This window comes from Salvia hispanica, chromosome 4 (assembly GCF_023119035.1).
Source record: "Salvia hispanica cultivar TCC Black 2014 chromosome 4, UniMelb_Shisp_WGS_1.0, whole genome shotgun sequence".
In the NCBI taxonomy this organism is placed as follows: domain Eukaryota; kingdom Viridiplantae; phylum Streptophyta; class Magnoliopsida; order Lamiales; family Lamiaceae; genus Salvia; species Salvia hispanica.
In genome coordinates, this window is record NC_062968.1 from 45,514,595 (window position 1) to 45,530,396 (window position 15,802).

The 15,802-nt window shown below is 36.7% G+C and overlaps 2 protein-coding genes across 3 annotated transcripts; both read left to right on the top strand.

The window, feature by feature from the left end:
* Window positions 1–282: 282 nt before the first annotated feature.
* On the top strand, window positions 283–2,756 carry LOC125219792 (probable WRKY transcription factor 60). Its single transcript, XM_048121858.1, has 4 exons — window positions 283–437; window positions 816–1,103; window positions 1,209–1,325; window positions 2,276–2,756. Exons 1-4 carry the CDS (start codon window positions 333–335, stop codon window positions 2,651–2,653), a joined length of 888 nt encoding a protein of 295 aa, XP_047977815.1. The 5' UTR covers window positions 283–332; the 3' UTR covers window positions 2,654–2,756.
* Window positions 2,757–11,379: 8,623 nt separating this feature from the next.
* On the top strand, window positions 11,380–14,599 carry LOC125219459 (protein ARV 1-like). 2 transcript variants are annotated; one of them, XM_048121436.1, is made up of 11 exons: window positions 11,382–11,650; window positions 11,842–12,005; window positions 12,096–12,143; window positions 12,229–12,318; window positions 12,432–12,477; window positions 12,579–12,661; window positions 12,753–12,847; window positions 13,147–13,213; window positions 13,727–13,802; window positions 13,985–14,167; window positions 14,257–14,599. In XM_048121436.1, exons 2-10 carry the CDS (start codon window positions 11,877–11,879, stop codon window positions 14,080–14,082), a joined length of 732 nt encoding a protein of 243 aa, XP_047977393.1. In that variant the 5' UTR covers window positions 11,382–11,650; window positions 11,842–11,876; the 3' UTR covers window positions 14,083–14,167; window positions 14,257–14,599. The 2 variants fall into 2 exon arrangements, with proteins under 2 accessions (XP_047977394.1, XP_047977393.1); XM_048121437.1 differs by lacking the exons at window positions 12,432–12,477; window positions 12,579–12,661 and having other exon boundaries at window positions 11,380–11,650.
* Window positions 14,600–15,802: the final 1,203 nt, after the last annotated feature.

Genomic DNA, 15,802 nt, shown 5'->3' on the forward strand with positions numbered 1-15,802 from the left:
TAGTTTAGATTTTATAGTGAGAAAAGATGTGTTTGTTGGAAATTTACTACAAATCCTAAATTAATGACTTTTTTGATAAAATTTTAGTTATAGGGACCAATATCATTAATTAATGATAAGGCACTGCAAAAGTGAACAAATTCTAGAATATGAATTTCAACCACGACTTTCTGGAAAGGCTTCAGGGCTTTCCTAGTCACTTTCCTGTATCAAAATTACGACGACATCTATATGGGTCTTTCACATTATCTCCAATTTCTCACTTTATTTTATTCATATATATCTGTCTTCCACACAACAACTCATTCACATAATTCATTTGCAAATTTCCAATGGAAGAGGACTCAAATCTTACTATTGATCTCAACTCCAATCCCGACCAAAACCCTAATGAAATTAGTGGTGGAGAATTGAAGTCTCTTCCTAAAAACAATCAGGTATCTGTTTATATATATTTCATATAATACTTATAGTTGGTGTTCAGTTTTCTAGATAAAACAGCAGCAGAATATAATTTAGTAGTATTAAGTTGTGAGATTATTTAGTAGGAGAGGATTGGATATAACTGATTATCATGACATTACTATCTATCTACATGAAATTCAATCTCATGAATCAAACATAATACAAATTTAATCATGTGATATAATCTTGCAAACCGAACACCTACATAAGCTATTGCAGATAACACTAGTTACTACTACTAAGCAAGGTTTAAAGGAAAAATCGAAGTGGCAAGAATATAAATAAAACAGAATTAAAAATCGGATTGCAATTTCAAATTGGTGACAAACTAGAAAATCGATTATGTGCAGGATTATGAACTGGTTGAAGAATTATGTCGAGTGAAATCCGAGAACAAGAGACTGACGAATTTGCTGACAATTGTGAGCACAAATTTGTGTGAAATTAATAAGCAGATGCAATACGAGGAGGAAGAGCTGTCAAGAACAAGAAAGAGGAAAGCCGATGACATTATTAATTATCAAAATCCCCAAAATAATTCACCGGATCATATCATGTGTTCTGGTGATGTACCAAATGTGATTAAATCAAATACTTCAATAGTTTATGTAAGAATTGATCCATCTGATTTTAGTCTGGTGAGAGCTCTCCTACTTTATTTAATCTCATCTTTTTTTCCTTTTCTTTTGAGGATGAAATAACAAAATATTGATTTCTTATTGATGTATAAGATGAATATATAGGTAGTGAAGGATGGATACCAATGGAGAAAATATGGACAAAAGGTGACAAGGGATAATCCTTCTCCTAGAGCTTACTACAAGTGCTCCTTCGCCCCGGCTTGCCCAGCCAAGAAGAAGGTACGAAGCCAAACACGAACACGAACACATATCTCGTATGATTTTATATTTGATAGTAAATCTAACTTATTTATTCGAGTAATAAATAAGCCTGTCAAGTTTGTTTAAAATAAGTTAGTACATTTTCCAACTAATTAAGCTATGTGATAATAAATGAGACATTTTCATTTAAGAAAGAGAAATTATTTCTACCCCTAAATTATTTCATAACTTATCACATAAAATTATAAGAAAATTCGCACATAATAATATATATGTATGTACAAGTCCATCTATTCTTTGAATACAGTTTTAGCTAGGACTAGCTTATTTAATGGTCTTAACTCTCATCTGTCAAAATTTCCAATATGTGTATGAGGTGGGGTTGGATATGGATAAGGATATTTGTACATTTTATTGTTACAGATAGACCCATAAAAAAGTTTATTAAATAAACCTTTTACTTTCTTCGCCCATAATTTAAAGAATCATTTTATCATTTTGAAATGTTCATAATTTAGAAAATCCAATTACTTTTTTTTCATGTTCAATACAAAATTAATATTAAAAAATGAAATTTACAATTCACTAACTTTTTTCATTCACTCTTTCTTAAGAAAGTCTAACAATTTTAAGAGTATGTTTCGAATCAAAACAGCTATTTACAGAGGGAGTATAAAGTTGTCTTACATGTGAAGGTCCACAAAATATATGCACTAATATGGAGCTTTGATTTTTATGAATAAAATCAAATAAAAATGTCAGTAAAATATTTTAATATATTAAAGTAGAGTCAAATTAAATGTTAAAATAAAATAAATAATATTAAACATGCATAAAACAAGAGTGTTATTCAAATAAGACGAATTATATAAAATATGTAGCATATGATCAATTCCCAAATATTAATATAGTAAATATTACTCCATAAAACAAAACTAAAATCTCCTCACCTATATATAAATCTGTAGGTGCAAAGGAGTGTGGATGATCCAAGTCTCTTAGTAGCCACATACGAGGGCCAACATCACCACCACCACCATCACTGCCGCCCGGCTCCAGCTGATACTTCGGTGGCATCACCATCGGGCAGAGGAGCTCCATCTCCCGGATGGCCGACACCCGTCCCGTGCAGCGCTAGTGATGAATGTAGCAAATCACAAAGTGGTAGTGAGCAGAGCAATGAAATCCACCAGTTTTTGGTTGAAAAAATGGCTTCTTCTTTGACAAGAAATCACAGTTTCACGACTGCGTTAGCTGCAGCTATAACAGGAAGAATTTTCGATGAGGTTATATCGTCGGAAAGTAGTGACATTAATGTTTCAAATTCTAGAGGTTTTTCAATGTAATTTTCGATTTTTATTAGAAATTTAGCTACTCGTACTAGAGAATAATATTAACTATGATTTGTATTATATATGTTCTTCGTGGATCAATTTTTTTGATGATAAATGCGCTGATTTTGTAGTTCATAGAAATATAGAATGAGCATGAAGTAAAATACTCACAGTTAAAATCAAATAATTATAACCTCAATATAAACTCAATTCGAAAAATAAACATCCTTGAAATTCTAATTCTAAATATATCTATTTATTCAAAAAATGTAATCGCATGTAAAACTTTCTACTTGCTCGAATATATTAAACTGTTTTCTATTTATCATCCTCATATGTGGCTAGTGCATCTTTTAAAATATATGTCTCACATGTATTGTCCCTCTTTCATTTTTTACTACAAATGTGGTACAAGATGTACATTTTTTGCAATTCAAGGTTCATTTTTTTGCAAAGCATACGAGCTTCGTAGGTAAGGGGCCTCGAGAGCATACTGAGTTGTACCCCTCGACAACTTTCTCCCACAAGAGGATGAAAACTTTTTTAACATTGACATACAAATGGAAACATGGACATTGCAACTGCGAGTTGGATCATACTCATAAGTGTTTGAATTGATTCCTAAAGCTACACAATATAGAAGATATTGTTGGAGGGATATAATGTTCATTGGAAGTTAAGAGAGTTTTATGCTATAATGTTTATTGGAAGTTGAGAGTTTAATATGCTCTCTCTAACCCAAGTTAATTGATGCATTTTTTTTTGGATGAAATTTAAGAAATTAATATTTAAGTTTAAGTGAATAGAGAATAATGTAGAATATTTCTTTAGATATGAAATTTAAGAAATTGATATTTAAGGTCATGTGAATAGTGAATAAAGTAGGTAAAATAAAAGAGTAAGACCACCATTATCGGCGACCAGGTCCATTGCCATGTGGATAGTTACAAATTAAAAAAAGAAAAAGAACAATTCAATTGTGGTCTCTCTCCCTAAAACCAGCGGTCGACTGGTTGGCCATATGAGACCATAGGTCTCCTTACATATTTCTTTTGTCAACCAATGAGATTATGCCATTTGGCATAAGAGCATCCGCAGCAGTAAAGTTTTTGCCATCCGTCTGTCCGTGCCGCTGAGCAGGCCTTGTCCGTCCGCCGCTGCAGCTCGTCCGTCCGTGCCAGTGGCACAGCGCTGCTCTTAGCTAAGAGCACGTCCGTGCCGCTGAGCAGCCCTATGTGGCACGATTTGATTGGCCAACGGCTTAGCCGTTGACAAATTCGATTTTTCTTTTTTTTTTAAAAAAAAATCATAAATAATTTGAAATAATACCAAAAATAAAAAAAAAATATATTTTTGGATTCCCAAAAAATAGAGCCGTTTATGGACGTTTTTTTTGGATTTTTGTGATTTTTTTTATATCCCAAAATCATCTATAAATACACACATTCATCATCCACTTTTCACATCAAATTATCTCTCATTCATACTACTTTTTCATACTAAATCATCTACATCTTTCTCTCTCACCCAAACCCTCTCTAAAAAAATTCAAAAATGGATTTCACCGATCTCATTGCGAAAGCGGAGCGCGAAGAACAAGAATATTATGAACAATATCGTGCCGCCTATGAAGCCTATGTCGCCGCCAATACCCCCGCCCCTCCTCCTCAACCAACTAGATCAAAACGTCGCTACATCCCTCGTGATCGGGAGGGAGCCCACGAAAGGCTCGTTGCCGACTATTTTCCCGACCAGCCGCGGTATCCAGAAGATTACTTTCAGCGCCGTTTTCGCATGTCAAAACGGTTTTTTATGCGTATTGTCAACACAATGTCCACCCGTGTTGAATACTTTCAATCAGGTGTAGACGCAACCGGTCGGCAAAGTCTGTCGACGTTGCAAAAGTGTACTTGTGCCATTGACATACTTGGATTTTAATGGTTTTAGAGGGTGGTTATGTATGAATTTGATCATATTTTGTCTATTATTGGACATGTTTATATCTACTTCTCTATTATGTTGGTATGTTGACCATTTTGTTAAGAATGTGTAGAAAAAGGTACAAAATATGTGGATGTGCAGCAGCCTTGCTTTTAGATAATATTTACTGGAGAGTTTGAAATCCAATCATCCCATAATGCATATCAATCTCTTCGTCTTTGAAAGAACTTCGCGTGGGTATCTTGCACGCCTCAATCGAAGTTCGGTAGAAGAAGTTATGGCTGTTACAAGAACACTGCGCTATCCAGAAACTTACACGCGGCCGGGTGAATTTTTACACTGTAAATTCACCCGGCCGGGTCCTGTAATTCTGCGCGAAAATGGCCAGAAAGGGGTCGAAAATGACCACCCGGCCGGGTGAGTTTTGCTCTTTATAATTCCGCTATTTTGGCGTATTCTTTTGCCAAAAACGCGATTTTTTATGGGAGATTAAAGGGAAAAACGCCTAGGGTTCACATTGATTCAACACCTACCGCCTCCAACACTCACACACACCCCCAAGAACATCTTTGAGAGAGAGAATTGAAGATTGAAGACTTCCAACCGGAAGATTGAAGTTGCAATTCCATAGATTCATTCTCACATGAGTATCTTAATCTTTTCTCCATGTATTTCATTGAATCTTGTGTTTCAAACATGGTTTTTGTGAAGAACATGAGTAGCTAAAAACCTTTTTGTAGAATTCTTGGTGAAGATGCACTAATTTCATAGTTTTTATCCAATTAATTTTGTTCTTGCCTTGCTCTTGTAGTTATTTGATTATTCTTGGGTTTATTCCTTTCAATTGCTTGATCACCATTTGATTGTGTAGGATTAATTAGATTAATCGGGAGATGAAATAATTAATCTGGAAATAAGAATAATTCACACCTTAATGCAATAAAACTCGGGAGAGTTGAGGTTTTGAGTGAGGTCTTTGACCTAATCGAGCTTTTGGGAGTTAGGGGTTTTAGGATTAGAAGGGGACTTCAATCCTAGCACCTAATCTACAGGTTTCTCACCTCGGGAGGGGGTTTAATCTATAATTGTGGTCGACTTAGTAATTCTAGAGACACCAAAAGGTAAGACAATTTGATTGGATAAGAGCTTGGAGTTGTGCATCGGATCCTTGAGTTCTACAATTTTCTCCATATATCTTTTCACTCCGTGTTTACTTGCTTTTATTTATCTATTCGTTCATTATATGCTTTCCGTAGTGTTAGAACAAAACCAAACCTTTCCCGATTCTCTAGATAGTAGTCAATATTTGTTCGTGGTAGGGGTTTTAACGACGTCGAAAGAGCTTTTGGGGTCCTTCAAGGCCATTCAACATTGGGTCCCCCCTTTCCGCCTTGGTACGAAGAAACGACATCACGTAAGGGATTATCTTGCACAACATGATTATGGACGAAGGACCGATGGCGGCAAATTTTTGACGAGGATAAGCCGGGAAAATCAACCGCAGGCCCCCCACGCCCAGGTGTATACGAGGTGAACAAGAGGTGGTTTTGACACAAAAGCGCTAAAAAAGGGCCCCCCCCCGAGCTACAAAAGATCTAATCAATCACATTTGAGCGAAATTTAAAAAGAGGGGGTCTTTTTTTAAATTTTTTGGATTTTAATTATGTAATTTTTTAATTTTTAGGGTTTTAATTATGTAATTTTTTAAATTTTTTTATAATTTGTTTAAAATTCCGGGTATTTTTAATGTTTTAATATAGGAAATGTTTTTATTTAAATTGAATAATGAACCGGGTTTTATTCCCCAAATAAGCAAAAAATCTATTCGTTCATTATATGCTTTCCGTAGTGTTAGAACAAAACCAAACCTTTCCCGATTCTCTAGATAGTAGTCAATATTTGTTCGTGGTAGTTAAGTTGATACAAATTAGTCTATGTGGGATACGATACTCTTGCTTGCTGATTGCTACACTAGCCCCGTACACTTACGGGTATCACTTGTGTTAAAATAAGTCGAGTCAGCCCATCCGACAACTTGCTACTGGGCAAACGGCTGACCTCTTCGACGAGTATTTGCATGTCGGTGAGTCAACTCGAATCCTATGCCTCAAGAGTTTTTGCGACGGCGTTCGTTCTGCTTTCGTCGAGGAATTCCTTCGGGCACCCACCACCGACGATTGTCAACGGTTGCTTCATCTTCACGAAACAGTCCACGATTTTCCCGATATGCTAGGCAGCATTAACTGCATGCATTGGAAGTGGAAGAATTGCCCGACTGCTTGGAGGGGGCAATACTTAAGCGGCCACAAAGGCGGCGGCCCAACGCTTATCCTTGAAGCGGTCGCCGACTACCGCCTATGGATTTGGCATGCATATTTTGGTGTTGCCGGATCCAACAACGACTTGAACGTGCTATATTCTTCACTACTCTTCGATGATGTTTTGAATGGTGTAGCACCGGCGATCGACTTCACCGTCAACTATCCACATGGGTTACTATCTCGTCGATGGTATCTACCCAAGGTGGTCGACCGTGAAGTCGTTCAGCAATCCACAAGAGCCGAGACGGATTCTTTTTGCACAACGTCAAGAGTCTGCTCGGAAAGACGTCGAAAGAGCTTTTGGGGTCCTTCAAGGCCGATTCAACATTGTGAAGTCCCCTTCTCGGCTTTGGTACGTTAAGAATATCGCCGACATCACGTACACGTGTATTATCTTGCACAACATGATTATAGCTGACGAAGGACCGATGGCGGCTAACTTTTATGACGAGGATGAAGCCGGAAGATCAACCGCGAGGTCTCCCCCACGCCGAGGTGTGCATACGATGGTGAACAAGAGGATCGTAAGAAGACACACAATGCGCGATAAAAGAGCCCACACTGAGCTACAAAATGATCTAATCAATCACATTTGAGCGAAATTCGGCAACGAGTAGTGGGTCTTTTTAATTTTATGGATTTTAATTATGTAATTTTTAATTTTTAGGATTTTAATTATGTAATTTTTAATTATTTTATAATTTGTAATAATATTCCGGGTATTTTTAATGCATTTTAATATTGTGGAAATGTTTTTATTTAAATTGAATAATAGAATGGTGGGACCCCTTGAGCTTGTCCTTAGCTAAGGGCACGAATGTGGGTGTTGTGCTCTTAGCTAAGGACAAGGAGTAAAAGTGGGTCCGGGCCCACTTTCGTGCTCTTAGCTGAGAGCACGGATGGGGATGCTCTAATTTCATTGGTTGATAAATATATTATTTAAAATTTAATTATCTTATACTCCCTCTGTCCCATTTGAAATGAAACGTTTTCTTTTTTAGTTTGTCCCATTAAAAATGAAACGTTTCTAAAAATGAAAACAATACTATCTTTACTTTTTCTTCTCTCTTCATTAACTCATAAAACAACACTACCTAAAATCCTGTGCCGAAAAGTAAATGTTGCATATTTAATAGGACGGGGGGAGTATATGTTATATGCATAAATTATAAAAATTATATCAAAATTCATAATTTTTTATTCTCTAATTTTCTAAATTTATAGCCAACCCAAATTATTAATTTCATTTTTTCTTTATTTTTAGAGTAAAGGCCAAAAAATGGTCCACAACATATGACGATTTTACGATTTTGGTCCAAAACATTATCTTTTGAATTATTTGGTCCAACACAATTGAAAACGGGCCACATTTGGTCCTTTTTGGATGGCGTCGTTTAAAACTAACAGTTAACGTTGATTTTGACCTTTTCGATTAGAATTTTAAATTTTTTAAAAATAATATAGTACTCCTATTATTACAAAGAAGATGATGTCATTTAAAAAAGCTGAAAATAAACTTAACCCTAACAAAAAATTTTGTAAAGGAGAGGGGGGCACCTCCTTCTTCTTCCCCACTCCCGTCGCTGATTCTCTCACTCTGCCGTGCGTGCGGCCGTCGTAGCTGCCGTGCGACGGCACGTAGAGGCCATCTCCTCCTCCTGCTTTTTTTCTCCACGGCGAACTCACACCTCTCGGTTTGTTTTCCTCCTTCTCTTTCTAAAATCTCACCGCCGTCAAGCTTCTACAATCCCACCACAGCGGCATTGTGAATCTGTGCTGATCTATTTTTGTTTTCGTGGAATTTGGTTTCAGTTTGTGTAAATTGGTTGTAGGTTGCGTAGTAGAGATAGGGATGCAATTTAAATTTATTTATGATTAAGTCAAAATTTCTAAATACTACTCCTAAATTGTAGTACTACTAGTTTGATTTACTCATCGTAACTCTATATTGAGAAAAGAGAATTTTTTTTGTTTTGTAGTTTTTGCATTTTTTGTAGTTAAAAGTATTTTACATTTAAAATTTTCAGAAAAAAATATTAGATTATAATTTAGGCTCTAATAAAACATAATTATTAACTTAATTTGGTCAAAATTGACTTAAACAGCCACTGACCGTTAGTTTTAAACGGCACCGTCCAAAAAGGACTAAATTTGGTCCGTTTTCATTTGTGTTGGACTAAATAATTCAAAAGATAATGTTATGGACTAAAATCATAAAATCGTCATATGTCGAGGACCATTTTGGGCCTTTACTCTTATTTTTATATTTTTAGTTTATCATTTATTGTGTGATTTTATAAATTTTGCAATAATGCAATATTTTAATTAATAATATTATTATTTAAAATATATAAAATAAATAGTATATAATGGATGTGGTTGGGTGGTCATTGATAAACCATTAAAAACATTAATGGTTGGGTTGGATGAATATTGATGGTGTGGAAGAGATATAAACTAATTAAATATTGAAAAAGTGGATGGTTGGGTTGGGTTGGATGGTTACTGATAAACATAGTCTAAGAGAAATGGAGCAAATAGCTTTTGAGACGGAGGATATTAGAATTTGGAAATTAGGATCCAAAATTTGAATTGGAATTAGAATTAGAATTTTATGTAATTGAATTTAAAGGAATTATGAAATTCAATTCCGAATCAATTTTTCTGTAAAAATATACTCCCTTCGTTCCACAATAATTGTCACTCTTTTCCATTTCGGTCTGTTACATAATTATTATCACACTCCATTTTTACCATTTAGTAAGTAGGTCTCACGTTCCCCTAACTTTTCCAACCAACTTTTCCTTACATTTTTAAAACTCGGTCATAAGGGCATCCACAGTGCCAGCTAGCCGAACCATTGCAATCGGCCAGCGGCGAGTTGGCGTAAAAATCGGCGTGGGCCGCCATTGTGGCGTGCCGATGCGCTGGCCGCCATTGTGGCGTGCCGATCGGTCAGCGCCAATTTTCGTTTTTTTTTTTTTATTTTTTGAAAACCTATATATACGCGATTTTAGTTTCATTTTCATTTGCACCACTTGTTTTAACGAGTTTTCTCTCTCTCTAAATTTCTCGTACAAGAGCAACATCGAGGGATGAGTAACGCGGGTGGTAGCGGTGGTGGTAGTGGTGGGGATGCTTTGAGGAGTACGAACGGCAGATGAACGAGGCTATGGAGGCCTACATGAACCGCAAGATGGAGCGGTACATGCGAAGGGTGGAACAGCAGGCGGTACCTCGCCCTCCACCGGTTGTCCACCGCCGAGCGGTGATTGATCGGGATCACGTAGGCTGCACATCAGCGCCTATATGACGACTACTTCACTCCGGACCCGCGGTTTCCAAGCAACCATGTTCGAGGCGGCGTTTTAGAATGCGCAGGGAGTTGTTTATGCGTATCGTTTACGCTTTGGAGCGTCGATATCTTTATTTCCGCTTCAGGCACGATGCGGCCGCGCAGACCCGGCCACACCCCTATCCAAAAGTGCACGGCGGCAATCAGGCGGTTGGCCTACGGAGGCGCGGCGGCAAACATGTGGGATGAGTACCTCCACATCGGTGAGACGACTTCTCTGCAATGTCTGAAGTTTTTCTGTCGGGCGTGATTCAAATTTTCGGTGAGGAGCACCTTCGGAAGCCCTACCCCCAAGATTGTCGAGAATCTGATGCAGATGCACGGGGAGCAGCATGGGTTTCCCGGGATGTTAGGCGGCATAGATTGTATGCATTCGGAGTGGAAGAACCGTCCGATTGCCTGGAAGGGGGCCTACACGACCGACTACAAGTCAAAGAATCCCACGATGATCCTCGAGGCCGTAGCTGATTACCGGCTGTGGATCTGGCATGCGTATTTTGGGGTAGCCGGGTCGAACAACGACCTCAACGTCCTCAACTCGTCGCCCCCTCTTCAACGAGAAGTGTCAGGGCATCGGTCCAGTTCGTTACTCATTTGTGGCCAACGGCAACCGACATGATATGGGCTACTACTTGGCGGATGGGATATACCCTAGGTGGCCCGTCTTTGTGAAGACTACCAGGCACGCGACGGATGACAAGAAGGCCTACTTTGCGGAACGACAGGAGTCGGCGCGCAAGGACGTGGAGCGCGCATTTGGTGTGCTACAGTCTCGATGGGCGGCAATTAAGGGTCCAAAATATAGAGTGAAGTCAATATCTGCCACCAAGAGTCAATTTTAAATGAATGTAATTTTTTTTAATGCAATTAATGAATTTTCCTGTATATGTCTCGTAAATTTAATTCCGCAATTTAATCGTAAATTTAATTCTGTAAATGTAGTTGTTTTTTAATTATTTTTATTGTGGCTGGCAATCTGATGTGGCAGGTGGATTTTTAGTGTTGTTGACGTGGCAGAGAGAGAGAGTGGCTGGCCTATTTCTATTGTGGACGCTCTAATAACAGTAAAAATTATTGTGGGAAGGGGGGAGTTAGTGAGAGTGACGAGTAAGGGTATATATAGGAGAAATTTGAAAGCAGCTTAAGTCGTGAAGATTCGTCGGTCTCAAGACGCCCAAAACTTCTGTCGTTGCATTTGCATACGCTCTTATGCGAATTTGATGAGTCATTTCTGAAATGAATTGAAAAATTCGGCTCCAAATCACCAAATTGGAATCCCAAGCCCTAATCGTCGCCTCTGCCTCACCGGCCCGCTTGCGTCGCCGTAAACTCTGCCGGAACTGGTTTGCTTGATTGGCGGCCTCCTGACTCCTCTTCACTCTGGCTTTCGAGGTTTGATGCTATCCATTTTTCCAAGTTGCGAACGATTTGTTGCTTGCGCATTAACTACTGCAAAATTAATATGATTGATCCATTGATTCCGTAGATACGTATTGCTCCTTGTGATCCTATCGTAATACTCTCAGTTACTTAGTTAAAATTACCGAATAGTAATGATTAACCGAACTGTTCACTTTGATCAGGTTGCCGTCTAATTGGATTTTCTCCGAAACCAAAAATGGCGGGCCGTGTTACTACTAGTGAAGAGGAACGTACTACTACTGACTTCCGATGTGTGCAGTGTGGATTTCCTGTCAAAACACTCTACATTCAGTATTCTCCAGGAAATATTCGCCTCGTGAAATGCGTAATTCTTCATTTTCGTTGGCTCATTCAAATTTTGTTATTGCTTTTTGACCTCATCAGTTAATCAATAATCCGTCGGGATTAATTTTAGGGAAATTGCAAGGCTGTTGCTGATGGGTACATCGAGTGTGAAGTAATGGTAATTGAATCAAAGAAGAGTATAATGCATAATTTTGAGTATATGATGTATATTGTTTTCATTTTCTAGTCTTTTTAATATTCAGATTCTCATCCTTGATTTGATTCTGCACAAGCCCAAAGCGTATCGGCATGTATTCTACAATATGTTCAGTAAAGAGACTGTAAAATTTGAGGTACTCTGTATAATATAATCCCTTGACATAGTTGTATTTTGAGTAAGTTTTTATACACTCTTATACTATTGGATTTTACTTACTATTTTTAAATGCATTTTTCTTTCCGGCAGAGTTTGTTGTGGAAATTGGTGCTGGTGTATTGGATGTTGGATATCTGTATCCTGTGATTAAGTGTTGTAAATTTTCATGAGTTTCGGAATGATGACTTTGTGCGTTTGAATGCCATAAGAGTATATGTGTTGCCTTAGCTGCTCTAGACAGAATGTGGGTTTTGAGCACAAATGAGAAGGAATATACCATGCCTACAAGTTTTACGTCATTTCTGCTAGAATTTGGAAAGGTTTGAATTAAAAAGTTACTTTGCTCTATAAAATTGACTCTTGGTGGCAGATATTGACTTCACTCTATATTTTGTTGGTGGGTGCTTCCAGATGCTAACTGGTGTAATGTTTGGGAACCTCATATTTATTTGTGTGTTGTTCTGTGGCACAAGAAAGCTTCTCAGCCCAGCAACTATTTTTCACGGGTAAATATTTACTCGTAATATTTGTAAATATCTTCCTGATGTTTGTCTAGTTATTTGCATCGTGTTTGCTATTCTTTGTCAAGTAGAACTATTCGTCATACTATCAGCAAAGATTACATTATAAATCCTTATTGATGCACACAGCAGTTATACAAGTATATGATACTCTGATGTATAAATATGATGGAAACCTTCTCAACAAGTGGGATAACTGTGCTAGTTATGTAGTCTTTTTTTTAGTCTTTTTATTGCAAGAAAGAAGTTGCAGGAATTAAGTAACATACCTCTTTACTTGGCAGGTGGAAACAAATGCTGTTTGTAGTCGTTGTTTCAAGTTACTTTAAGATCTTTCTTTTGGCCATGATGGTATGTTTCATTCTCTGATGCTTGCTCTTATGAGCATCATGTTGTTGTATTTCCTTAAAGCTTATTATAGCGCAAACATTTGCATGCTTTGACCTTTGTTACTAATGAGGGAAAGTGATCCAGTTCCCTCCGAACTATCAACACCATATTTATACATTTTCTCCCTCACATATATTTGATGTAACAACTCCCGCCACTTAACTATCTGAACTTTGCGAAATTCCCACTATAAATAGCACGCGGACATGGGAGTATTTTGCCAATGTTGCTTCTTTCAGTCAGAATTTGCCACCAAATATACCACTGTTATTCCTGCACCCTGAAATTTTCTACTTATTGAACTTGCAACCGTCACACAGTTGAGTTGGTGGTTTGTGGAAAAAAGTACTTATGCTTAAGTTCAAACTGATCATATTTTGCCAATCTGTAGTCCCCTCTTTCTATAAGTGACTATTATGGGTTATCAATGTATAGATTTGCTTATTTTGTTCAATCCCAATTTGTGTTTTGTAGGTCTGGGAATTCCCTTCCTCTGTGATTGTAATCATTGACGTTTTTGTCTTATCATCCAACACTGTGGCTTTAAAAGGTGGGATACATCGACACTACAGATTATTCGCTAACTCATTAATTTAACTTGAAATCATGCCTGTCTCTGAAATGATCATGCCCTGTGAAGAAAAACCATCACACCACTAGCAATCATGAATTACTTAGTTTAGCTACTACAAATTTAAGGCCATCATGCTGATCATCACTATGTTAAACTAGTGATCACCAACTCAGTGATGAGGAGATCCTTGCTTGTGTGTGCCTTGGCACATGGTTTGAAGTGTTTCACCAGTCAGAGCAAAGCGTTCGGTCTCTAAAGCTAATTGCCAGAAGTGGCATGGCGTCAACAATGAAATCATCAAGCAGTTTGGTGTTCCTATCCATCAACTTCCCCTCCTTGAGGTGAAGTGGATTGACCTTTACCTTTGGCTCTTATATATCCAATTCAATCATTTCTGAGATGTTATTTTTGCTCTTTCAAATTTTTTCAGTGAATGGTGAAAAAGTTTAAGATTGCTGCTGTTCTTGTTGATCCTGGGCTGAAACTGTTGGCCGTGTGTTATAGCCATTTATTGGAGTGTAGAAATCTAACCTGAGAATTTTGTCGACCCATCGTTGAAATGTGGGCAGTCCACAGGATATTGTTGGCTCTTTTCCTTGGTATGTTTCCTTCATCTTCTCTCATGCAACTACGTTTGGATTACCATGTGGTTTACTTACTGTTGGTTTGTTTTTTGAAATTTGTTCAAAATGTGAAAAAAGACTATGAATGTACGAGTGTGTCATACTACTTTTAAAATTCAGAAATTATATTAATTCATTTTTTAAAGATCAGAGATTGTTTATATAGTTCATAATAAAAAAAAAAGTTACACATAACCTCGTTATCTCAGCAATATAAAAAAGTACTAATGAATGTCATATTTTCCCATTCACGAACTATACTATTTTGCTTATAGTATTAAAGTAAGTGCCATGTCTATTTCGAGGACAGAATGAGTACTACTATATATTTGTTCTGAGTGAACTAAAAAAATCTGTGAACAATGAGGTTTATACTTTAGTGATACCTTAACTGAAAAAAGTTGCAAACAAAATATTTCAGACAATGAATGAATCAGATTTGAGATTATTTTGCACTTTTTTTTTTTGTTCTTTTCATTTTTTTCGCTGATCGATTGTACAGTTTGAATTCAAAGTCAAACTTGATGTATAAAAATATTCGCTGTACTACTTGGAATTCCTGGTCATCATGAAATGGACCTTATGATGTGTCCTAGGACAATTGTTTACTTGCCTAGTTGGTCAATTTACAAGTCTACGACATTCTCCCAACACTTCTACCCAATTGATAGAAACTGCAATTAAGTAGGACAAGGTGATAAATAGGAGTAGTAAATTATATAGAAGTATACAACTCTGTCCATTTCAAAAACGTCAATTCGTTGCAAATTACTACTATAATATTGCTTAGTCTCATTTAAGATAGACCATTTTTTGTAATGACACAAGATTTTGGATGGAGTTGTTTAAAGTGATAAAATTAAGTGAAAAAAATATGATTAAATCTTTTAATAAGATAGACCATTTTTTAAAATATAATTAAATATTTTAAATATGACAGAAATTTTTTGAAAAGATTAAAGGAACAAAGAAGATAAAAAAACCCTTAACACACATAATATGATTCATATCATGTGTTTCTAAGATCCATTTATGATATAAAGAAAAGCCCCTTAGCATACATAAAAAAAGAATAGGTAATTATCATATTTAACACACATTTGTAATAGTAAAATTAAAAAATATAAGACGCCACATGTCGATGCCATTTATACTATAGTACGTATCATAAAGACAATCTAATCGTAATAATTAGAGGTTAATTAGATGGAAAACATAAATCAATGACGACTACAAAAGGATTGTATATTTATATGAAATAAAATAATTGTATCGCTCCTTAATCATTCGAGTCTTGGCGAGTACTACATAATAAATCTAGTTGGTGTAAAATATAGTACTCCACATAAAAAC